Here is a 26,642-nt window from a genome sequence, read left to right as displayed (position 1 = left end):
AGTAGCCATACCCAGACTTGAATACATCACACAACCCAGAAGATACTCAAGGGACATCATAATCTCTCCTTCTCTAACATAAGATGCAAAACGGATATTTATCGGCTCACCTTCTTTCCAAGAACCATTCGGGCCTGGAATTTACTTCCCCCAGGATCTTTGCCTGCAACTCAGTTGAAACCTTCAAAACCAGGCTATGGGAAGCTGTCCAAAGAGGTAATAATCATAGTCCCTCCCCACAACTGCAATGTGATGGGACTCAATTAAAAAATGTTCTAGACGCAACAAACTCTCTCGAACGATAACGTTCTTATTGGTCATCTATATATCCCTCTTGAGGATCAGGATCAGAACAGAATCAGAATTATGTATGATAAATGCATGTTCCATAGCCTTGTTCATTCTTACCATTTACTATAGGCACAGGATGGATCAAGAGTGGCCAACATGAGCAGACGATCCAATGCGTCCAACGCACGGAATGCTCCGTTTGGGACGGACATCCAACCAACGGTCAAGACAAGAATCATTGGTGGGAAAACGGTAGAAATAGCTGTAAAGTCTCCACCTGCAAGGTAAACATTTACAGAACTTTCTCTGTATATACTTGAAATGTACACTGTTTTATTTAAGAAGAAGTTATGAAAAATAAGTTGATAGCATTGATTAAATTTGGAAGTTTCTCAGTTGAAGGTTAAAACACACATAATAAAAACAACAAATGTCAAATTTGTTAGGAAAAGGAAAGAACAAAAAATCTAAAAGGACAACAACAACAAAAAAAGGTGAAATTAAGTACTGGTATCCAGTGGTCAAAACCCTATGAATTTTAAGGGACACTTAGGGAATTTTTTCATTGCTTTGTTTGTTCGTTCAATTTTTTACAATTACTTTAAAATGACCTTGGACAGAAAAGTTAGTGTGTAGTCCTATGTATTCCTATTGAAAAATGCTTTCATTACGTTAAGATAAGGAGATAATATCCCTATGAACCTTGACCCCTTGACAGTGTTGGTAGCCGGGTGTCCTCTGGGTCTCTGCAGACAGGGCCCCATGGCACCCCTCCTATGCAGTACCAGCCTCCTGTGAATGAGAGCAACCACGGCGGCTACAACAACAACCCAAATCCTGTAAGCAAACTAACAAACTAAGATGTTTTTTTTTTAATTTAAAAAAGTTTATTTGATGGCGAGTCAGACAAAATCTTTTTTCTCTGTTGTGGCAGGAAACTTAAAAGTTTGTTACTTGATGCCATCCTGACACCAAATCCTTTAAAAGTATACCAACAAACTAAGATGCTTTTGTTCTATGTTTATTTATTTGAAGAAAAAAAATGTTTATTTTGATGGTGAGTCAGACAAAATCTTTTTCCTCTTTTGGGGCAACAAACTTTAGAGTTTGTTAGTTGATGCCAACTTTACACCATAAATTTGCATTTAAAACCATTTTTATTCATTGAAAACTAGGTGTTTTATGCAATTTTTCTTGAAGTGCACTACATAAGACTAAAATTTAAAAACTACATATATTTACAACCATCAACAAACCATTAATTTATTTACTGTAATAATAAAGGATTAAATTAACTATTGAATATTATTGGTTCACAGTTAAAGCTTCATGTATATCTGTAATCAATTGAAATACTTATGTCTGTTTGAACATAGTTGCCTGGTAACTACCGCAACATCTACTCCCAGACGGCACCCAGAGACTCTAGCAACTCACACATCCATGGCAAAGGGAATCATTATGATGGCAGGCCTGGAGCCCAAAGGTTGGTTTTCTTTAGGATCCTTTCTCAACAACAAGGAACAAAACAAAAATTAAAGATTGGAATGTATCATAACTGATTTATTTCTTGTTAGGATGTTTATCAATTGAAGGTTTTGGTTTGGGGGGGGGGGGTGGTGGTTCTTTTTGTTCTTTCTTGAGAACTGGACATATTTTTGATGATTATCTTTTGAAATATCTTTACATCTACCAAAGATAACTTTATATATGTATAATTAGTGATGTTTCTGGACTAAGGTGTTTAAAAAAATTTAACTGAAATGTATTTATTTCCACATACGAGCGGAACGCCCTAGTCACCACAGCTGTTTTTCATAGAGGTCCAATTAAAATACAATTGTTGAACAGAGTATGATAATAGATCTCAAAAGCAGCTGTCACTTCAATGCTTCTTTTGTTTATTGTTGTATAGAGCACTTCCTCCAATCCATGCCTCGGACCACAGCCATGACCATGGTGACGATGATGACGTCTGGTCAGAAGACATGGCCCAGGAAGACCTTCCCAACATCAAGGACATCCTCCAGAAGCCCTTCCCAGTTCACATCGGTTCCTCATCCGCCCTGTCCCCTATCAACAACAAACGTTCTCTGACGGATCAGGTCTCGGAGCACCTGGTTGGGTACGACCCTCTCCACTTCAAGGAGATGTACACGGAGCTTGCCGAGTTTGATCACGGATTGCTCGGCTTCGTCAGCCAGCCTCAGATGAACATGATCGCCCACAAGCACAAGGTGCCCATTCCGATTTCAACCTTGAGGTTGCTCTTCTCCAACTTTGCCAAGGGTTCCAACCCCGACCAGGTGAACTATGAGAAGCTGATTCAGTTCCTGGCTCGAGCGCAGCTGGGATCAGCCAAGGCACAGACGTTGCTGGAGGATGATGTCAAAAAGTAAGTTCAAAGCTCTTAAACTGACCAGTGATCATTTACGAGGAGGCCCGATAGCTCAGTCGGTAGAGTAGAGGTCTCGTAATCCGGTGACCCAGGTTTGAAACCAAGGCGATGCGCTAGTGCCCTTTGGTAAGGTATTAGTCCTCATTACCAGGTCTCTCGGAGACGACCTTAAGCCATCGGTCCTCTGGTTGCTTACTGACAAGCATTTATACTTTCTTAGCAGTCAGGTAAAATAATCACCACTACATTACATTACAAGATGTTGGATGTTCTGGTATTGGCATTGTGATATTAAAACTATTTTCATATCCTCAAGTCAGGTAGTCACATCATTTAAAAGAGAATGGGAAAATTTACCTCTCCAAGTTGTGAGCTTTAAAGCAATCATTTTCAAGATGTCAACAGTTATGATTTTGAAACTGTTTTCATACCTTCTTGAATTGAAGATAGTTACATTATCAGTGCAATTGCATAAAAAATTAAAAAGTTCTAAAGTAGAATTATCTTTCAATTGCTGTTGGAATTTAACCTTTTCATTTTTTTGGGCCTGCAAAAATGGACATAGTGCCTTTAATAGCGCATAGACCTTAACAAAGAATTCCTCGTCTCGGGACACACACAAAGTTTAGGCATCATTTTTTAAAGTCACACAAATCAACTACCTAGTTGCCTAATCATCCCATTTCATGCAAGATTTTTCTCAAATTAGTCTTCTTATAAGTACATGTATTTTACTTTATCCAGGTTTGTGCATGAAACAAACGGCGATGAGCAAACAGATCATGAATTGGAAAGACTCAATGCTCAGATCAAAAGATTCGAGGAGAAAGAGGAGAAAGAGCGAAAAGATGAAGAAAGAAAATTAAACGAGAAGAGGGATAATAAAAATCGGAAGTAAGTTGTTCTTTAGCTACCTTTATCTTCCCTTTATGGATTTTTCAGATTAAACTTCTAATTTCTAGCTCTTGAAAATTTCAAAACATCCTCACAGTAACCTTAATGTCTCTTCAGATGTTAATTAATATTACCAATAATGATAATAATGATGATGATGATAATAACAACAACAACAATGATTATGATGATGCTGATAATAATAATAATAATAATAATAAGAAGAAGAATTGTTGTGTTGTATAAAGATGTTGATTTTAATGATGATCTGTTGACTTCAACAGATCAACAAAAGAGGCTTATCATGCCAGGGGAAGAGTGATATTACTTTTTGAAATATAAAACATATCTCCTAGCAATTAGTTATTGAAAGGGATCTCTTCTTAGTAAGAAATATGAAAAACATGTATAATTGATCAGCATTGTTTCTTTCTCTTAATTGCATTATAGAGAACAAGAAAAATGGAAGCCATCATTTGTTAAAAGGTTAGTTCTTCACTGTAATATTTCTGTGTATCTTTCCAGTGCATTTTGAATAGTCTTTGCTATCAGCAATATTACTCATTGTTTTATATTATGTACGGAAATGTATGGTTTATAGATATACATGCGATGGTAATGACGTTACAGCCAAAACATGTACGGCATGCCCTACTGACTGATGTTTTGAGCATGTATAGAGCTTTTTTATTGAAAAATCTTAACAAAGTAGAGAAATCTAAAGCCAAGAGTTTTTAGCACGCACTTGTTGTCGGAATATTGAAATTAAAAATAGGGGGATTCATATGCTCTGAATAAAGGAAACCAAATTAGTATGGAAAACACACACTTCTTCAAGAACAGCAGGGCGTTTCACAAAGCCTTTTTTCAATGACAAATGACAAAAATCAGTGACAAATCTGCTGATAACCAATCAGAAGCAAGGATTTCAGTAGCTTATAACAAAAACTGTCATTTGTCACTGATGACAAGTTTTGTGAAACGCCCCTCAGGTTGTTGAACTGAGACATCAGCTTGAAATTTCAATGTTTCGTCGAATATCAGAAAAGGTCTGAAGACATCCGATTTTTAAGATGTTATGTTGATTTATAGGTTTACGGAATCATTGATAAGTTGTATTAATATCTGGCAGAGGTTCACTGATAAGATTGTGGTATTTCATATATTACGACAAAGAATTTGTAATGTGATTGAGACTTGCTAGAAACCAAGTACATTGCACGAAAACCTCAGGCTTTACACTACTTCATTAAATTCCAGAAAACCCCTCAAGACATTCTCTGAGTTGGAAGATGCAATGTTGATCCGAATGCTTGAGGAACAGTTCACAGATGGCAAAAAGAAACAGACCATTAATACAGAAGGCATGAGGGAAATGTGCCTCAAGAAAGACCGACAGAAACAGGGAACTTTCTCCAGAAGAGATGTAAGTCAAAACCCATTCCATTTCTGCGAGCTTTCCGCAGCAGACTGTTTGTTTTACCAGACTGCTGAGAAAACATGTGTACATGTATGCTTGTAAGTAAACAGCCAGGGGACTTTAATTTAGGATTAATGCCTAATTACCAAAGGGCATTAGCACATTAATTTGGTCATGAACATGGTGCCTCACAGATGTAAGACCACTGCTCTATCACCGAGCCTTCGCGTCTCCGCAATGGTTGCCAGTCTTCTGATTTCTTTGAAAAATACAATGACCATTTCTAAGAAACCACCATTCATTTACATTTTGTGTAAACCAATGACATTGAATAATCACTTACTCTAATAATTTTATCCTTAAAGGGAATTTGTCCCATTTCAGGCCAACAAAATGAAAAAGTTAAATTCCAACTGCATTTGAAAGATAATACTAATTTAGAACTTCCCTAAAAAAGGTGGGGCTTGAAAATGTCTTCAAGTGGGAAAATAACAACTATTAGTTGTCAAATCGACTTTAGGGCTATAGAGCCCAAAAGTAATAGTCTTGATTTTCAGACAATTGTACGGAATGGTCATGTGTTTATGCTGCGCAAAGATTCAATCAATTTAATCTTGGCCATCACAAGAAGGGGGTTATTGATGTAGACAAATACTCATGTACCCTTTACAACTCTTTTCATGTATGTTATTACCAAAGAAGAAAAAAAGCCAGTCAGTCACTCAATAGTGTCTGACAGTGAAGTCTAGCAAGTAAATGGTTTTCCTTGCATAATTTGAATATGAGGACACTGCTAACGTTTAAATTTCACAGATAGGACATACATGACATAATCATAATTCCTGCAAAATTCTTCAGCATTTGAGGTTGGCTGCAAAAGGGACATAGTACCTTTAAGGTGTGTAAGATAGCGTAAGGCTTTGTTCAGATATGACATGGCAACACCACAGCATTTTTTGTTTGACGTAAAGAGTAATACGTACGTCACATTTTCTATCTAATGACACAGAGGTCAGTGAATACGTGCAGGACCTTTGTTGCTCCTAGTTGCTACTCATTCACACATTTTAAAAACCACACCAGTTTTTGCAGGATGTGGTTTGAACAAGCTTGTAAGCCATATGTTACGTAAAGTTTATTGCAAAATCATCAAGACTAAATATTTGCAGTGAGAGGGGGAGGGGGCAAATGTTCAGCTCAAATAAAAGTAGGAACAAAGATTTGAGAAAATGAGTAAAAAATTATCTTGGCCTTAATAAAGTTATGACTCACTGGGATGTAACGAAATTGTTGCTCATCAGGTTTGGTGCATGATCCAAATTTTTTTAACTTTCACTGTGTTATGAAACGATTTGTTTCAGCTGGATGATTTGTTTCTCTACTATCGGATACCAGTCCAAGGCTCACTCCTGAACAAGATGATACAGAGGATAGATACAGGAGACGGCCAATTGAGGTAAGCAGTAGCTAGGTTTCTCAGAGCAGATATAAACCTACACTGTCATAATATAACTTTATTTTGTATGCAAAGAAGCAAAATACATTTGTAGTGCTAATTTTACAATTTGAACTATTGATATCTTCTGTTTTTTGTCAGAATGAATAATTATTGCACTCACTTTTTATGTTCCTTCATAAAAAAAGACGAGCAGCCAGTTTATTTATGATGATAATGATAATAATCATATCAATTTATATAGTGCAGCTACGATATAAATATACTCTACTGTGCTGTGATAAAATCAAATCTCCTAACAGTGCTATTTTACAGACACACTGTAGAAAAACTGTTCAAAAGCTTGTGAAAACAATTGCATCTTTAGCAAAAAATGAGGCTTTTCTTATGTCAAGTGGTAGGTTATTCTAACGCTTCGGAGAAGTGCAACTGAAAGCATAATCTCAAAGAATTACTTTTGTTTTTGTGTGAGGTATCTTTAGAAGCAGCTTGTCCTGTATACTTCGTAAATTATGTGAATATTGATGTGATTTAAAAAGATAATGATTCAGACAAATAATCTAATGTGGGACTTGACCATTCAAAGCTTTATAAACAAGCAAAGAAATCTTAAATGCAATTCTATGCTTTATTGCTGATCAATGTAACTGAATTAAAACAGGTGTAAGATGGGAATATTTTGAGGAATCAGACGCAAGTCTTACAGAGGCATTCTTAACAGGTTGCAACTTCATTATTTGTGAATCTGGCGGCAAGCCCAACAATGCTGTCATTTCGATTAATATTATGATGACCATATTTGTGGTTTATGAAATGCACTTGATTCGGTATTGATTATTTTCCTTCCTGCTTCATAACAAAGTTATTAGTCTGTGAATTGAATTCTTTTCTCTTTTGCTCTTAACTATTTCTATTTTTTTCCTTCAAATCACAGTTGGGTGGCTTTCTTAGAGATTTTAGAAAGAGTGGATTCTGGAGATGCAATGACACCCCGTGGAGAGAAGAGTCAGAGCCAGACCCAGAACCACAGCCAAAGAAGAGCTTCTGAAGACCCCAACTTAGCCTCAATTGGGAACAGGAACTCTTTTGGAAACAGTCCTCGTAACAGTGGGTCCCAAAGGGAGAGAAGCGGAAACAGGTCCAGAGATGGGCCCAGACCACATGCTGGAGGGTTAGCCCCTGTCATAGAACCAAGAAGACCAAGTACCTGGCCCAAGAGACCCTTCAAGGAGGTCCTACCCACACCAGAGGAACCAAAGAGAGTAACGTCCCCTCCTTGGCTCAGGAAGCCCCTTGCAGTGAGTTATGAAAAAGGAGTTGGAATTGGAAGTCTTTGAGTTTTTTTTTTTTTAAATACATATGACTATATTTTTCAAAGACCATCAAAAAGATTATCAAACTTTCAACAACAACAAAAAATGATTTTTTTTTCCATACTCAGTGTGCACATATAAAGAATATTTACCTAGAATGGTTGGCATTTACAAGTTCTGTAAGTTTGTAAGTGTTTGGTGAATTCAAATATTATTGTTATGCATAAATAAACATGTACAAGATTTCTTTTTTTGGAATAGAAATGTAATTGAAAATTTTAAAATGAGTTTTATTGAATGTTGTTCAATCAGGTTGAAGCCCATTATTCGGCTGGAAAGAAAATAAATCATGGCAGATTTTTTTGTTTTGATTGTGTGATATTCACTTAATATCTGCAAACTGCTTCACTCACTCTTATGCTTATTTAATTTACACAGAGAATAGACCCCTTAACACAGGCTCAAGAACCAGATAACGACGTAACCAGTGTTGAGATGGAGATCACTCGCAATGACACGCCCACAGAGGACCACGCCTCCATCCACTCGCCCCCGTCTACCCCCTCCCCCAAGCAGGAGGGTTACGAGATCGATCAACTCAGACAGATGGCTGAAGAGCATCAACGGCGGCGCCGTGGTCACAGGCCTGTAGATCAGCAGGAGGTGGTGATGAAGTCGCAGCAGAAGAAGAACGAGAAGCGGGAGAGAGAGGAGTGGTTTAAGGGTTTTGTGCATCTTGCCAAAGGGCTTTACAGCACAGACACATCGAAGACTGGTAAGGATTAGAAATGTTAATGTTAATTTATGCATAACTTTTATACTGAAAACTTTAAAATTAGTATATATTTAAAACTTTGAAATTAGTATATATTTAAAAAAATTAGTATATATTTAAAACTTTGAAATTAGTATAATGGTATATTTAAAACTTTGAAATTAGTATATATTTAAAAATCTGAAATTAGTATATATTTAAAACTTTGAAATTAGTATGTTTTTGTTATTTCTTGGATTAAGTGATTTGTTATCAAGTCACAGAAGTATATGATTACTTTTCTCCGTCTTATTCATCAAGCTAACATTCAAAGATTTCAGCAGCTATTGTCCTTCAAATGCTATTCTTCACTTTTGATCCGTTCTGTCATACCTTCAGCACTATTGTTACTTCTATACAAAGACAAATTAAGGTTACACTGTATGTTCTCATATTCTAATATTTCTTATCACAACTAGGCCTGGGACTATCAAATATTCAAACTATTTGAATACCTTACTGCCGATCTGCACTTGAATACCACTTTTTCCACTTTTCCAGTTTTCACCTGACAACGAAGAGTGACTTTGATTTTTTTGAATATCTAGAAATTTATTATTACATTGGTATTTAAAACATCAAGAAAGTACTACATTAATAGACATCAACCAAGGAAAAATACTTCGAAAGAAAAAAAAATTGTTCATCAGGTATCTTTGGGTTTTGTTGTTGAAAAAGTCCCAAATTCCCTTGCTGTAAATTTTGTATCTTACTGTTTATGTTCTTGTAGTTCATTTTTTCCTTCTCTATGCACATTTCATGAAGCTCTCTGGTAACTTTCAACTCTCTTCTTGTTGAAACTAGTACGTGCAGGGACCCATTTCACAAAGCCTCTTTTTAATGACAAATGACAAATATCAGTGACAAATCTGCTGATAACCAATCAGAAGCAAGGATTTCAGTAGCTTATAACAACAACTGTCATTTATCACTGTGATGACAAGTTTTGTGAAACACCACCCTGATTTCTGTTTCTTTTCCCCAATGCAGGTTGTCTGGAAAGAGAAGAGATGCTTCGGCTTGTGAACAACTACAACCTGATCTACCAGCTTGGGATCTCATCCTCTCACATCAAGAGGGTCGTTGAAACATGCTGTCATGAGGGTGACCAAGTTCCGATAAAACCCGTCATAGAGATCCTGAGACAGAAAAGGAAGTGATATATATATTTTAGACTGTATAGAGACATTTTGGTTTAGTTACCAAAGAGTTTGTTTGGATGAATTGGTTCATCACGTGTCATTAAAATACCAAGACAGAAAAGGAAATGATGTTACTTTTGCTTGATATAGACATTTTTGCATCATCCTTAAGAGGCTGCTTCCGACAAGATGGTTTTAGTTTCATTGAGATACTGAGACAGAAAAGGAAGTGATATATATATTTTAGACTGTATAGAGACATTTTGGTTTAGTTACCAAATCATTTGTTTGGCTGATTTAGCTTGATGTAAAATATCTCTTCACATGATATTAAAATACCAAGACAAAAAAAGAAATGATGCTACTTTTGCATGATATAGACATTTTGGCATCATCCTTAAGGGGCTTCCTCCGACAAGATGGTTTTGATGTTATTGAGATACAGAGACAGAGACAGAAATGATGCTAGTTTTGCATGTATTGGACATTTCGGCATCATCCTCTGACAAGATGGTTTTAGTGTCATACAAACTGTCAAAGGGGAGATCAAGCACCAATGATTGAGATAATCATCAGACAACAGAAGTGACACTGCCTTAGGCAGGAGATAAACATTCAAAGATACCTAGAGCATATGCGACAGTCATGGATGTATACTTAGGAAAGGAGTTATGCAGGGTTGTCAAGAAATTTATAATTATGGTCAAGTATAAAGTAATTTCTAGAGGGTCATTGATATATTCTGTTTTGAAGGAGACCAAGTAACCCATACAACTTGTCATTATATTGAAATGCTCAGAAAAGAAACGTTGCCGTAATATGCAAGAGATAAATACCCTTAAGTTTATCTAAGCCAAATACTAAGTAAAAAGCTTACATTTTTTACTTAAGTTTTGAATTGAATATGGGCCCAGGAGACCATCTTGAATTTATTTATTTATTTATTTTTTTTGTGGGGGGGGGGGGGGGGGTGTCAACTAAAGCCTTGATGAATATTTAACCTTTAGTGTAGCTTTTTGCTTGTAACTTTTGTACATAATGCTGAATTCTCATACATGAATATATGGATGATTTATGAGCGATAACTTGGTATCTCTTTTGATAACGATGTTCCTGGGTTCAAAATTTTATAGTGTCACTGTCACTGCACAGAAGGGGGGGGGGGGCTGGAAGGAACTGCTTTCAACCACTACACCCTCCCCCTTTTTTCAGACATGCAAAGCTTTCAAATGTGATTCACAATGAATTGTTGTAATTATGAATCACGATTTACTCACGAATGAAGAAAAACACCTTTTCAACACAGAATTGCTGTGTATGCATTGTACAGCTGTTGTATTGAAGTCCACAAGTTTGGGCGTATATCTTTATTACAAATTCATTGACAGTTGAAATTGCTTTGCAAATTCTAAGTAATAAATTAGATCAAACTTTTCAACATTAATAAAAAGAGAACAATTGTTTTAATAATTACCTACATTTGTATTGATCTAATTTTGACAATCATCAAAAAGCAGCATGAACAAAGTTTTAAAAAGAAGAGAGAGATATATGCTTTGCTTTGTGATATATATAGGGAGCAGTTCTTGAAATATTGAATCTTGTTTGGGAAGATCATAATTAAACATGATTTTAATGCAAATATACCTCACTAAAGCCATTACATTGGACCAGTTACAAAGTTGTAAATAATAAAATTTATTTTGAATGGAGTTAATCTCTATAGGGCTCAAGGTAGTTTGACTTGATGTTAAAGTAGAGTTTTATATTTTGAAAAAATATCTGCGTAGTAGAGTTAACTAATTTAAAAGGGTAAATTTCAACTTGCCAAATGGATAGTGATAAAAGCATCTTTGTGTTGAATGTAAATATTTTGTTACATTTGTCAAAACTATAATTTTTTTCTTGTAGAGTTACTGTGTATAGCTTCTTGCAAGGAAGTGTTCCGAAAAGAAATTAAAAAATTGTTCATTCAATAACATTTTGGGATACTCTCAGTAAATGAATCACATGTAACTGCACCTGACCAATCATCTGATAAGGATCTGGTGAGTGAGATGTTTTTAAATGAAATGTTTATTTTAATATATTTGTCCATTTTATGGCTGCTTTCAGAGTTCCTTCCATCAAACATGTCTTTCAATGTCAAAGTCTGAAATTATTTTTTAATGGAATACAACAACTTTTATTAAGTTTAAGAATAGTCAATTGTATTCTTACCAATTTTTCCTGTTTCTGTCAAAACTGATAGCTGCATTGATATATCTTTGTACAGCCCTTGTTGGGTTATAGCAAAGGATGAATCAGTAGATTTTGTAAGAATTTGTTTGTCAAATGATATGATTATTGCTATTTAGATCATTTACCATTAACAAAAAAAAAGTCAAAATATGAATAGATCATAGTATTTTGATATTTTAGCACTAACTTAATTATCTTAGTTGACGGTTTTAACAATTATAACATTTGTCAGCAGAAATTTCACTTCTTCCAACAATTTGCTTGTCTTTCATTATCTTCAATTCTCATTATCTATCAATTTCATTTGCTCAACGTCACTTGAATAAATCTTCCTGATGAAATTCTATCTTTTATTTGCAGCCACTTTTCTCGTGTAATTCATGTACATCCGTCTTCATGTTAGGCTATTTATCTGTTCATTTCCTTTGCAATGCTTCCCAAAGTTTAAAGAGAAGGTTGAGTTCTGGGAAGAGGTGAAAAATAATTTGTGAGCATTACTCATTCTTATTATGCAAGTGTGGAAGAACATCAGTTAAGACATGTTCCCTGAAAAGCTTGGCTCTTCAAATGCCTTCATATTCTAAATATACATGTAACATCGTAAAAATCGGGGGCCGGCTTTTTACGCCACGTGTTCGTGTAGTCCCATATACATCTTTCTGTGCAAGTGTTTGTAACTTTACCAAGACTTGGCCACATTTCTTATCATTTTGATGATTCCAGAACCTTGCAATACACACAAATTCTTATATGCTAGATGATCAACCTTTTCTGGTCGGTTCCACACCGTTTCTTTCACAATGCAATCGCATGACCAGAACTCAACTTCATCTTTAAGTGTAAAGGTTACTTTAAAGTGTACTAATCACCTGGAGGAAAAAAATTGTGTATAACTAGAATGTACAAAATCAACCTCAAAAACTTTTCCTGGTATTATATAGGTAAATGGTTGGAGTCTGAAGAAAATAAAGAATAACATTAATAATAATAATAATAATAGTGTAAACCTATAGAGCGCACACACCGTCCAGGGACGCTCATGGCGCTAGCTCAGCAACAGTTCTCTTTGATACAAGTAAAGTAAATAATTTTGCAATATTTATTTATATAACCCATTTCAATCTATAGCATGGAACTCCTTAAATGTTGTACACCAGGAGCAAACATGCTGGGTGATTGGTACACTTTAAATGAAACATTACAATCATTTCACTGAAGAGTTATTTTTATTATTTTTGTATTTCTAATTTCTAATTAGAGTATTGAATAACATCATGTTTGACGGCCAGTAAAGAGTAATTCCCCTCCAGCAATGTTTATAGTGATATCTGTTATTTTTAACTGATGTACATGTTATGATTTCTATGTGAAACATACCTAATACAAACCTAATATAAAAGTGTGAAATATTAACTGTTTTGTATGGAGTTATATGTATCAAACTAATTTCATTTTTGTTTATAAATGTGTGTGTCAGATTAATATGTTAAAGGCAGTGGATATCAATGGAAAATCTAACTAATTGTGATGAAATATTGTACTTTATTCTAAATGTCATTTTATGTATTATGAAATTAGAAAGAAATCAGAACGTCCGGTGTGTATATATGTATATGTATATATATAAACATCTTTAAAATGCTATTTTCTTTGTTTGTGTTCTATTTTATGATAGGTATTCACTGAATAATGTTCCATAAAACAAATGATATTTTGTAATTAATGTCTTGAGCACGGAGCCAGTGAGAAAGAGAGAGAGGGAAAGAGAGAGAGAAAGAGAGAGAGTGGGGTGCTGAGAGCAAAGTGAGTGAGGAAAAAAATAATTGTATTAAAAATATTACATCATCATAACAATTGGCTGTCTGAGGATTTTCAGGCAACCCCATGACAAGAATCATCCTGCTAGAAAAAATGACACTTTGATCTAAATTTTTATTTTGATCATCAAAATTCACTAGCTTAGATATAAAGAAAAAACATAGTTTATAAACCTGTATATGTGGGCACCTACTAGTTATATTGCTGCTCGACTATATATATATATATATATATATATGATTTTCAGGCCCCAAATATGATATTCAAGCATGTCACTATGTGAGGTTATAGTTGCTCCATGAATTTTGAAACTCTAAAAAATCATTTGGGGAGCTAGCCCCGCCCCCTTTCTTTGGTAGGGCACTAGATTATTATTAAAACATTTCCGGGGCTGGTGGGGGCAACTATAAATGCTCACCCCCTTAACTGAAGTATTGAGAATCTCTCCTCTCTGCCCCCTGGTTCCAGCGACTATGTATCTATTCATTTTTATTCATTCATGTATTTATTCGTTTTTGTCATGTTTTTATTTAGTTATTTTATCAAATCACGACATTACAGTTCAGAGCAAGTTATGTCATGCCGCTTGATAAGCTGTTGTCATGTTATGATTATTTATCTTTAAATGAAAGGGACAAATACATTTAATATCACATAAAACATTGATTTTTGATAATCTGGACCGATATTATTTTCTCGGCAGTGTCTTTTTATTCAAACATTCACAATAATATACGTTAGGCCTAATTGATTGATATTTGGCATTCCATACCACCGCATCTTGTTGTCAAGTTGAGTTCTTTCGAAACAGTAATTTAGGGAGCTCAGAAATTGATGAATTTTACACTTCTTCAGGAGAATATATCTAGATGAGATCATGTCTCGTGACTGGGAACGCAATTTTACTAATACCATGAGAGAAACAGAAGATAATCTAAGCCGAATGAGGGTAAATGTAACATTATTGATTTCCGAGTGCGATGTGATGATGTGTGTTTTGTGACGACGTGATTATTATGTTGTGCATTACCGGTAACCCCAGGGCCAGGGAGCGCCGATGCCGACGCCAAAGCGGTCGATCGGAGCTCCAGAACCCACATAGCCATAGGAAAACGATTCAAATTAAGCCTGAGTTATTACGGTTTTTGTGCTAAGCGTTAAACCGTTAAAAGTATAAGGGCGGTTTCGTTTAACCGTTTTGAAAATACGCATATTTTTACAAGTGTGTAAATTCTCAAGGCTTCAAGCATTCAGTTATTTCGATGAAGACATAGATCTATGTTATTAGATCTCCGCAGGGGCAACAAAACCTTGCTGATAGTTATTCTTTTTAGATCTCCGTAGGGGCAACAAAGTCTCGCCGATAATTATTGTTTTTAGATCTCCATAGGGGCAACAAACCCTTGTCGATAATTATTGTTTTTAGATCTCCGTAGGGGCAACAAAACCTTGCCGATAATCATTGTTTTTAGATCGCCAGGCATAAGGGCAACAAAGTCTTGCCGACAAATTTTGTTTTTAGATCTCCGTAGGGGCAACAAAACCTTGCCGACAAATTTTGTTTTTAGATCTCCGTAGGGGCAACAAAACCTTGCCGATAATTATTGTTTTTAGATCTCCGTAGGGGCAACAAAACCTTGCCGATAATTATTGTTTTTAGATCTCCGTAGGGGCAACAAAACCTTCAAAATTTAACAAAAAAGTTAAATGATTAACTATGCATGTACAATTTCATATAAGAGTGCATTGATTTTTTGGAGGTAAAAGGCTCATAAAGTAATCATTTAAAATGTGTACCCTGATTGTAAAACTACCCAAATCGATCTGACTTTGTTTCAGGGGTCTCTTGTGGCTAAACCCAACAACTACTGTCAGGCTAACAACCTTTTTGTTAACGAATAGATAATTTGAGTAACTTTGAGGGGTCATATCTTATGGCTTAAATGGGTGACTACCAGTATTTTGGGACAGGCTCTCAGACTAATGATTTGTTTGTTGTTGCCTGGAAATAGATGATACTTTAACAGCCTTATGATTTCTGATCTCATTTAAATTGCATTATTGTATTTCATCATAATTTAAACTAGGTTACTGCACTTTGTCATAATTTGCTTTAATTTCTCTATAATTGATGTTGATAAGTGTTATGAATATTTCTGTTCTTATTTTGATATTTCTTTAGTTCATCATTTATCTGTAATTTTGATGTTTTAATTATTACTGTAAAGCGCATTGATATTTTCTCTGAAGATGAAATTCACTATATAATTCTAGGTTATTATTATTATGTAGTATCATGTACCTTTAAAAAAAATACATGTTACAGTTACCTTTTATTCTGTTCATGATTTTTAAATAATCTTTTCTTTCATCCTAATATATCAAATAGAATCGCCTTGATCCAGCAAGGTACAAGCCCATAGACAGCACTCTCATAGATTCTCCTCCAGGTAATTGACATTTTTTAAATTGAAATTGTTTTACCATAATGCAATGGTTGATATGATTGGATTTTTGGGATGAGCTGTGGAAAGGTAACAGAGATGATATTACCTGAAAACAAAAGTTGAACAAGTACAATTATATACAGGTGGAACAGTATTCATTGAGGCATTAACATGCTCAATGTCCAACAACAGTCAAAACGATTGTAAATTATGGAATATTATACTTGATATGTTCTTGGACAACAACAAGTTCAGTGGGAGATTCACAGTTATTTGCAGAAGGCATCACAGCTTCACTTTAGGAAGATGATCTGATTAGATTTTTGGATAATGATAGCAATAATTAAAAAATATGCTGAAAGCATTTAGACTTCAGGTTGTCTATCGATGCTTCCATCTAGGAAGCTTATTTGTTGAATTACAAGGACATTTTGATTTGAAAAGAGAACAGTGTTTGTTCGGAGAGAAAAACAGGAGTTGTCAGTGTATGTTCATTGTTATAAATTTCACAGCAATGGTAACAAGCTTCTGGTCAAATGTGCGGATGTGATAATTGCACAAACAGCAGAGGCATAATAGTGTACTGCGCTTACCGGTAGTCAAATAGCTCTTGTTATGTTTGTGTCTTTCTTTCTCAGAGCCAACAGAGCACTTAAGCAATGGCGTTCCAAAGATCAGGCTGAAAAACAACAACAAAGAGCGTCCAGTTTCGGCCATAATGACGAGTACCTCCCCAAGTTACGAGTTGTACCGACACAGTGCACCCTCTACTGGGCTGGTAGCACTTCTCTCAGAGAAAGTGGAGAGACAGAATAAGGTAGATACATGTAGGACTGAATTTGAACATTTAAATCATAAAACTGTCTTCAGGCATCATTAGTTTTGACAATGAACATAGTTTTATGTTGCCAAATATCAATATTAATTCTTTCATCAAATTGCTTGATTTATTTTTATTTTATTTTAATAAGCTTTAATAACAAAGAGCTACTCACTAACTTTTGATGTTAGTGGGTCATGGGAAGGGGGGAAAATAACAAAGAAGAACCCCTACCATATAATCTTTATTAAATACTTATTATTTTTTTGATGGTTTACATAATTTCTCAGGGATATTTTTACTTCAGAACGTTGTTGTCTATAAGACTATGGGTTAGAGCCTAATCAAAATTTTGGTTTTGCTTATCTTTGCTTTACATTATGCTATGAATGCTTTAGGAACTATGCTTGTACATGGCCTAAGGGCGTTAGTTCCCCATTTCATTTCTAAATTTGTTCATGAATAATTTTGTATCTTTTGTATCAATGTAATTTTAATTGAGAAAGAAATAAATGTGAATTCAATTCCAATTCAAATATTGTCCACTTGCTAGGTTAATTCATGTTACCATTGGATTACATTGCCTCCAATATCTAAGAATTGGTCAGTTAGGAGTCAGGTTAGTGATGTGACTAAAGTATTATCTAGGGTTGTTTTGAAAGTCTCATCATAATAATATCTCATGGATTATCATGCTCAAACTTAATTTAAATTTGCATTACCATAATTTAATGATTGATATGGTTACATTTTAGGATAATCAGTTGAAAGGTCACAGAGGTAATATTACCTATAAACAAGAGTTGAACAAGTACAACTATATATATATACAGGTGGGTTGGTACAGTATTCATTTGGCATTAATATGCTTAATATCCAAAATCAGTTCATCAGGAATCATTTTGACTTCTATTTATATGTTCTTATTACCATTTTACATTGTAGGTGATAGAGCAGCTTGCACACCAGGTCCAGGATCTGGAGAGGGACAGGAGGAAGAATGAGGTCAAGGTTCATGACCTAGAGCACCAGGTCAACACCCTAACCACAAGACTGACTGAAAACAGGGGGCAACATAATGTAAGCTTCTTTTTTTAAAATTAGTTTTTCCTTATTTGTCATAACTATAATAATATTAATAATAATAAATATTGTAAATTTATATTAAACATTTTCTAGACAAATATATTTAACTGTGCATAACGCTATAACAAGAACAAAACCAGACTTTTACAAGTACTGCATGTTCCGGCGTTCAATACATCAAAATATATGAACTTACAAATTCTGAATTTGGAGGTGAATATAATGTTATATATTGAACAAAGATAGTATGTATCATAATGTGATATATATGCTCATAAAAAAGAATGTATTATTATTATGGATTTCAGCTCATCTTACTGTACATTAATAACTTATCAAAACTTTTAATAAATTGATTACTCAAAATCTCTTGTGTATAATTAAAGAGATTTTCCAACCTTAATTGACATTTCTTCTTGATTGAAACTTCAAAGCAGACGGAACAGCAGATTGAAGGTTGGCAGAGAGATGTAAGGAATCGTTTAGATGAACTCCATGAGCGAGTCACAAGACAGATGACAAACGGTGGAAGCAACGATGCGTACAACAGTGAGGGCGCTCTTGCAATGCTTGCCAGAGATCTCCATGAAGCGTAAGGATATATTTAAACAAAAATAAGCATTTAGAAATAATAATAGGCTTGAGCATTTGTGTGTGTCAGATATGACCCCAACAGAATGCTGGAATGGACTTTCATGAGTTATATATACTTTCATCTGTTGAAAAGGAGTTTTTAAAACTAATCAGTTAGAATGAAGAAAGAAAAAAAAAAATTTACTTGTAAAGAGAGAGTTTACCGGTAAATTTTTGAGATAATGAAGATTTAACAATTTTTTTAAAAACTGACCATAAAGCTGTAGTACTTTGCATTTATACTAACTTTTTCTTTTGTAATGAATAAGTGTATAACATATTGTACTGAAGATACAGCTACTGCATTTTGAAATTTACATTGCTTAAGTTGACATTAAATTTCATTCAGTTAATTTTCCATTTTATTTATATGTAATTTATTTTTACCTCTGTGTCAGTACACGAAACTCAGTGTAAAACAGAGGTCAAATTTTCAAATTTTCAAATTTTCTCATGTTAAACGATTGGTCAATCATATTCTTTGTTGTAGGAAGCGAATGCTGCAGGGAGAATACAACGCCCTCCATCATGAGATAGAGACACTGAGAACAAGACTGGTCAAGCAAGAGATGGACGTTACCGGTCAGCTGATGGAAGGGAAAGAGATGGGCCGGAAAATGGACAGGCTAGATAGGGTAAATCATATTGACCTCATCATACCTATGTATCGTAGTCGAGTGGTTTAAGCACTTGATTTGAAATTCAAAGATCGTGGTTCGATCCCGACAGAGCACTAATGTCCTTTGGCAATGCATTAATCTTCATTTGTCACACTCGACCCAGGTGAGGTAAAAGGGTACCTGGCAGGAATTAATTCCTTGAAAAGCTGGAGCGCTGCAATGGCAGCTAGGCTAAAGCGGGAGTAATAATTAATGCGCCTCGGAATAGAATCTCTAGATCAATGGCGCTAGAGAAATGCCTATCATTATTATTACTATTTTATTTTAAAAAACTCAAGTCTTGATGTTAATGTTGTGTCCATTTTCGTTTGTTTTGAGCCAAAAGGGCATCAACTCTTGTGCTTTCACACAAGTTATTGCCCTTTTGGATCTCAAGATCTCAAGATGATATTGAAGATTATATTACAGGGGTGTAGTAGTGAAATAGTTTAAGATTTGCCAATGTTGTTGTGGTGGTGGTGGTAAATATTTGTCATATTCATATGAATGTGTTTTCATGTGTCCAGCAGTGCACTATGTGTAATGCTATGTAATGTAGCTGATCTTACGTACACCAATTCAGGAAGTTCAAGGACTTTTCCAATCATGAAATCATGAATTGGATTAAAAAACATTTGTTGATAACATAATGTCTAAGTAATTATGACAGGCTACATCGAAATATGGTTTTCCTGTAATGTTTTTTTAAGGGATATAATTGATTGATTTATATTTATTTCCTTTAGATATTGAGTATGGGTAACTTATGTTTTTGAACAAGTACGGTATACGTTGCATAATAGAAGGAGGCGAAAATTTGAAAAATAAAATTTATACTGTCTTTTTGAACAATAACAAACATAGGTTGATGCATAATGCACAGCTGCCAACCATTCCTATTTTGGAGGAATGCTTCCTATTTTTGGGCCCTCAAACTACTATTGTGAACCCTAGATACCTCTCTCTCTCTTTCTGAAAGCTTCTGCGTAAAAAGTATACAAAAGAGACTTTATTCCTAATTTGGCCTTGCAAGATTCCTAATTTTTGCTGTGAATGGTTGGAAGGCATGATAATGTTTCAGGTCCCGCCGTGGCACTAATGTCCTTTGGCAAGACATCGATCTACATTTGCCACTCTCCACCCAGGTGTTAAATGGGAACCCGGTAGGATGCTCCCCAGGAAGTGGAGAATGTGCATACATTGTGTGCGGGTAAGCCTGAATTTGATGACTGGGGTAATATATATCTGTAAAGCGCTTTGAGAGGGCCTTCGGTCCTGTAAAGCGCTATATAAGAACGAACTATTATTATTATTACATTAGCACTCCTATTTTTCTCTTTTCCTATCTTTAACCCCTAGAAGCTTGGAAAGGTACAGTCAGACCAACAGCTGGTGCTATCCCATCACCTTGGGTTATCGTCAAGCTCTCATCAACCCCCTTCCAGGCTCTACAGCGACCAGAAAGACATCACAGATCTTAAGTAAGATTTACTCTGCTTACTTACTCTTCTAAAATTTATGAATGGATTAAGTCAGAATGATCTCTTGGGAATGTTTGGGTTTGAAGTCTTTATATTATTCAACGCTTTGTTTTGTTGTTGAATTGAGCATATGCGTTTTTTATTTTTTCAGAAGATAAACTTTATTATGCATTATCTCTTTCAGCAAAAGATGGCTATTTGCAAGTTCAATTAAATTTATTTAATTCACAAATACAAAGATAAAATATGAAATAGAATTGTGCCTGGGAAATTGCGATATAAAATTTGTGACATAAATTTTCAATTCAATTCAATCAAGGTGTATTAAAGACATGAATGGCAGTCATAGACTGAATTGTACATGCTTTCACAGTGCAGGTAAAATGCAATGCAAGTATAAAATAACAAAATGAGATGAGAAAAATGGAATTGAATATAATGTGTACAAGCATGATTTAAGTTTGATTGGTGAAATTAGAGTAAAATATGCATTGGTTATTTTCCTTATTGCCTTTGCTTTGTTCTAGGATGGAGATGAGTAAGCTACTAGCTTCATTCAGCAGGCTTGAAAGTGCTTCTCAAGTGTCCCGCTCCAGCAATGGATCAGCGCCCTCTACTGTCTCCGCCACCACTGTATCTTCCAGCATCAGTATGTTTTAACTTGTGTTCACATTGTTAATATAGTGGTGAAGCTGCATTTATAAAGTGCATTATATTATATAATTGTATGCACTTTATGTGGTATACAATTGAAAACATGGTGATATGAGCATATGGAATGAAAATATATGTCTCCTACTTTTACTGATGATAGAGCAATATAAGTATTACTTAACTTATATTTTACTATTCGATAAACTACTTGAAAAGAATTACTTTATAATACCATCTATGATACTTCATTATTGATAATAGTAAAATCCAATTCTATCTTTAATAATGATAGCAACAAAGGGGTCTAATTATAGCTCTTACCCCATAAGAAGATTACAATCTGTTTTCACTAAATGTAGATAAAATAAGTTTCATCACCAGGAAAAGACTTCAAAGGTAATACAAAGTTTTGGTATGGGGTCATGAAATTGGTTCAAATGAAAATATTGGATGCATATGCGATTTTACAATATTCAATGATCATTGTCACGGTTGAAATCGAGTCTAAAGTGATGAAATTGTAAATAATAAACTCTTTATGTTGTATAGCTCCCTCTCAAGACTGATATTACTTTAGCTTTAAAACAATGTTTCTTGACTACACTCGATTGATCAGCTATTCCCGTTTTAAAATTATATATCAGAACTACATATTCTGAGATTTTCATGGTCGCAGCTACCATGGAATGGCCTTAGGCGCTATTTGAAATGATTATTCAAATTTCTTGAAAGCAGAAGTGTTTTAAGGGCTAACATCTATATTACTAATACCACTAATCGCCGCGGGGGGTCCAAACGGGTACAAAACGGTTCCTCAAAAACGTCTTTCCCCGACCCCGCCCCCCTCCGCCGTGGCGCGGGGACGGCGGCACAATTCCACGAGGCCTGTCTCCCGTAACCCGCGTGCCACCTCGACCCCGCGATCGACGTCCATGCCGTTAAACGCGGTTTCGGGGTGCCGGGGAGGACGGGCGGACGAGAGCACGGCGGGCGTCGTGGATTGCGAGGAGGCGACGAACCCGCGAGAGCGAGTCGGCAAGGCGTGCACCCGCCCTCTGTCTAATTATCAAAGAGAGACGAAGAGACACACGATGGACGAGAATCCACTCGCGTCAACGGGTGTAGCAAGTCTCATTGAAAAAGCTGCGGCGTATCCCGAGTAAGACCTCTTGCTATAGGGTTCGCTTTGTAGCATGTAAGAGAAATACACATCAACAGACGACTCACCCGGGTGAGGGGATGTAGCCAATATGTATCCTCAACGGGTTGAGCTTACCCGTGCTATGCGTCTTTCTATAGGATATGCTTTGTAGGCCAGGCGCCCACAGTGTACGTGTATTACACGCTCTCAGGTCACACACATGCACACACCACAGTCGATTCGATCGAGGCGATTGCGACAACTGGCGCAAACCATGGACCTCTTTTCACGTAAAATCTTTACTCTGAAAATAATTATACAAATTCTGTGATCTATGCCAACATAATCATAGTCCAAGCTTCTGTTTTATTGGTCTTTTCATGAAAACTACATCGAAATCACATCAAGAATAGCGCAAATAGATCTGTGATAGTACGCCTTCACGTGACAGTTCAGTTGCAAACTGCCTTGAGTCCACAGTGTATTGCCACGGCAGCTGAGCGCCGCTGTCGGCGGTGCTAGCTGTCGGAGCTGAGTGTGTGAGCATGGAGTAGCCAGGTCTGTCCGTGGGTGTGAGGAGAGTCTAAACAACACTTTGAAATTGCTATTATTGCTCCGATTTCAATATAGTTTCGTGAATAGATGTATGAAACCTGGGCTTAGATTGTGATTATTCTGGCCATGTATAGTTGTATACTGAATTTCGATAATCATTTTTCACAAGAAAATCAGACGGTCGTCATGGTCGTTTAAAAACATGATAATACTTTTAGTATGATACAGTTCTTGCATCAAATCAATTTTTAAAGTATGGGGGGGGGGGGGGGGTCAGGTAACTCAAAGCGATTTGAGTGCAGGCGTGGTGTCCACGGGTACAAAGGGCTAAACCCCCGAAAGCTCAGGGGTTTTAGCGTTTTAATTACGGTCAGATGAGCATATTTTTAATGCCTTATTTGTGACACTGGCAGGTCGATCACTAATTGGCGTGGGGTCCATAGTAGAGTTGCGTACCAACTACGCTGAGCTGAGAGTACGCTGGCCTACGTTACTATACCCTGAGGGACGCAAAAAAGTACGCAAGATAGACGCAAACAATTTAATATGTTTAACAAAATTCACGTACTTTCGGCGTAGAAACTTGACGCAGAAAGTACGCCTTTTTTTACGTAACACTACGCTACTAAACTAAACAAACTGCATCTTTAAATGAATTAATGAAAAATTAGCCCAAGAAAAATGAGCCCCCGAAATATAAAAAAAAGTAGCCCCCAAACATTTTCCCAATATTTGATATAGATCGAGTCCCCGAAAAAAAAAAATCTTTCACTGGATTCTACGCTCACAGTCCCACACACAGTCGAGTAAATTTGTGCACAAACCGTCAGATTTTTCGCGTAAAATCTTTACTTTGAAAATAATTATACACATTTTGTGAACAATGCCAACATAATCATAATCCAAGCCTCTGCATAATTATGTAGTCTTTTCATGAAACTACATTGAAATCACAACAATAATAATGCAAATAAATCGTAATTATCGAGATCCTATCTGACATAGTTTGTTTTACGATGCGCCATTCATGGTCAAACAGCATATATTATAAAAATTCTCTATATAAAGATAATCTTAATTTTTTTTGGATAGCACATAGGCCTCTATCTATCTATCTATTTGGCCCCCTCCCCTAGAATCCCGTGGATTTTCCACGGGTCCTGCTAGTTTCTAGTATAAATGGAATGAATACAAAGTACTAATATCTACACATTGCTTTTGATTTTTTTAGGTAGCAGACGACACAGGTCCTATCCTTCCTCTGTGTCCTCATCCAAGGGGCCGATAGCTGCATCGTCGCCATGGCAACGATCGGGACATCATCATTACCAGGACAGAAAGAAGAAGATGACAAGGGGGGCCAAAATAGGGACCAAAATAGGGAACAGCGACGGAAGTAGCACGAGCATCGATGACCTGAGCAGCTCTGAGATCTCTCTGCCTCTCAGCATCAGTCATGGGGAGGAGGAGGAGGATGATGAGGAGAAGAGGAGACGGAGCATGCAGGGTGGAGGAGGAAACCAGTTGGTGGTTGATGATGATGATGAAGACGATGAGGATGTCGATGATTTCCAAGGTGAGGGTTGTAATTAAGAGCTACTGAGTCGTAGTATATCCAGATTAAATCTTTCTGAACTTCACAAATTGTTACTACTTGGACGAATAACTAGTCCGTATAGTATCTCCTCCCTAAATTGTCTAAGGGACACTTTATTAATTGGTAATAATTTTAAATGGGGTAATTGTCCTGGACTAGTCATTGAAATTCACCAAATACCTCTCATAAGACAAAGAATTTTATAACACTGACATTTAAAAAAATATTTTAAAAATGTTCTTGTGATCCGGGGTATAGATGAATGTTTACCAGTTTAGTAGCGCTTTGTGTGTGTTATATATTAGTTTATCAAAACCATCTGTCTTCTTTTTAGCATAGAATATGAGATGTGACTATTATTTTTTACGTGCCTGTAATTTGTAGCGTTTGCTCATTTGCTGATGCAATTAGCTTTTTAAGTTCTCCATATATATGTCTGAAAAATTGACTTGTTATTTAGTGAAGCAGTTGAAAACCCAGCATTCTTCCAAGATAATACATTATCTTTTCTTTCTCTTTTCCTGCACCGTACAGATGACCTCAGCCTTTACCTGTCTGACCTAGATGTGAGTCACAAGGGTGAAGAGTTTGGAAGCACCATCTCACTGGACTCTGGAAACCTTGACCTTGATTTCATGTGAGAGAGACATTCAGATGTGGATTTGAACTTTGAACTTTGAACCTTGACTCTGCCGTGCTAAGTTTGCAAGAGAGACCTGTCTGACCTAGATGTGAGTCACAAGGGCAAAGAGTTTGGAAGCACCATCTCACTGGACTCTGGAAACCTTGACCTTGATTTCATGTGAGAGAGACATTCGGATGTGGATTTGAACTTTGAACTTTGAACCTTGACTCTGCCGAGCTGAGTTTGCAAGAGAGACTTTATCAGGAGTAGGAAGGCATAATGTAGCTGCTTAGTTTGATATGAAATATCCAACTGTTACATAAATGCTGTCAATTCAGACTTGGGGGTCATAAAAATATTGAGAAAAATGATTCATTGTGAACTACTACGAGTAATTAGTATGCTGTTTTAATCACATGAATATTGTTGAAGGTGATTTTAAATTGAGCAGTTTCTATAAAGCAATATCTCTCGCTGCACTAGGATTATTTTTCTGGTAAATTCCGACTTTGGACGAGAGAGAACCTTGAGATTTTTAGTTGTAAAATGAATAGTAATATTCTGTGTGAGCGATGTGAATATTGTTGCAAATTGCAAATTCCTTCCATACTGACATCATTTTACTGTGTCCTTCTTTCTTTTGGTTGAAGAAAATGTTGTGAATCAATAATCACCATGCTGTTTGAATTTTTTTTTTTTTAAAGTGATTTTGATATACGGTATGCAATTTTTATCATATCTTTATCAAGTTGCAAATTCTCTGCATACTGACATTGTTTTACTGTGCTCTGTGGTGATTTTAAAAAAAAGAAGATTTTTTGTGAACCAATGATGACAATGCTGTTTGGATATTGTTTGAGTATTTTTAATTCAAGGTTTTTCAACATAGCTGTATTAGTCACAATATTACACATACACTGTAATGGCATTATTTACTGTTCAAATCTGACTTTGGAGTAAATATAAGCATTAGATATCAGATTGTGAACCAATTACCGGTTTGCTGTTTGAATGATTTGATATCAATCATTGAAAGTGATTTGATTTCGTAATGCAGTTTCAAAAGAGCATTATCAAATTAAAAATTGTGTCCTGTTTGAAATTATGATAAAGCATATATACACCAGGATGTGGTAGATGCAGGTCATAATGCTGTT

General features: G+C 35.8%; 2 protein-coding genes across 4 annotated transcripts; both read left to right on the top strand.

The window, feature by feature from the left end:
- Positions 1–420: 420 nt before the first annotated feature.
- LOC587488 (uncharacterized protein C1orf87) lies at positions 421–10,404 on the top strand. The gene is made up of 11 exons (XM_030995856.1): positions 421–575; positions 1,010–1,130; positions 1,668–1,777; positions 2,207–2,686; positions 3,434–3,583; positions 4,034–4,069; positions 4,844–5,009; positions 6,365–6,459; positions 7,394–7,757; positions 8,211–8,547; positions 9,577–10,404. The coding sequence occupies exons 1-11, from the start codon at positions 448–450 to the stop codon at positions 9,744–9,746; spliced, it is 2,157 nt and encodes a 718-aa protein (XP_030851716.1). The 5' UTR covers positions 421–447; the 3' UTR covers positions 9,747–10,404.
- Positions 10,405–14,643: 4,239 nt separating this feature from the next.
- LOC583757 lies at positions 14,644–26,152 on the top strand. Of its 3 annotated transcripts, XM_011685947.2 has the most exons (11): positions 14,644–14,736; positions 16,177–16,237; positions 16,873–17,051; positions 18,000–18,134; positions 18,575–18,732; positions 19,264–19,408; positions 20,792–20,913; positions 21,441–21,562; positions 24,495–24,839; positions 25,395–25,447; positions 25,613–26,152. In XM_011685947.2, exons 1-11 carry the CDS (start codon positions 14,665–14,667, stop codon positions 25,664–25,666), a joined length of 1,446 nt encoding a protein of 481 aa, XP_011684249.2. In that variant the 5' UTR covers positions 14,644–14,664; the 3' UTR covers positions 25,667–26,152. The 3 variants fall into 3 exon arrangements, with proteins under 3 accessions (XP_011684249.2, XP_011684250.2, XP_788744.4); XM_011685948.2 differs by having other exon boundaries at positions 18,578–18,732; positions 25,395–26,152; XM_783651.5 differs by having other exon boundaries at positions 25,395–26,152.
- The last annotated feature ends 490 nt before the right edge of the window (positions 26,153–26,642 follow it).

The sequence above is a fragment of the Strongylocentrotus purpuratus genome, unplaced genomic scaffold (genome assembly GCF_000002235.5).
Source record: "Strongylocentrotus purpuratus isolate Spur 01 unplaced genomic scaffold, Spur_5.0 spur5_scaffold_3, whole genome shotgun sequence".
NCBI lineage: Eukaryota > Metazoa > Echinodermata > Echinoidea > Camarodonta > Strongylocentrotidae > Strongylocentrotus > Strongylocentrotus purpuratus.
Note: the sequence above shows the minus strand (reverse complement) of the source record. Positions and strands in the feature narration are given on the sequence as shown.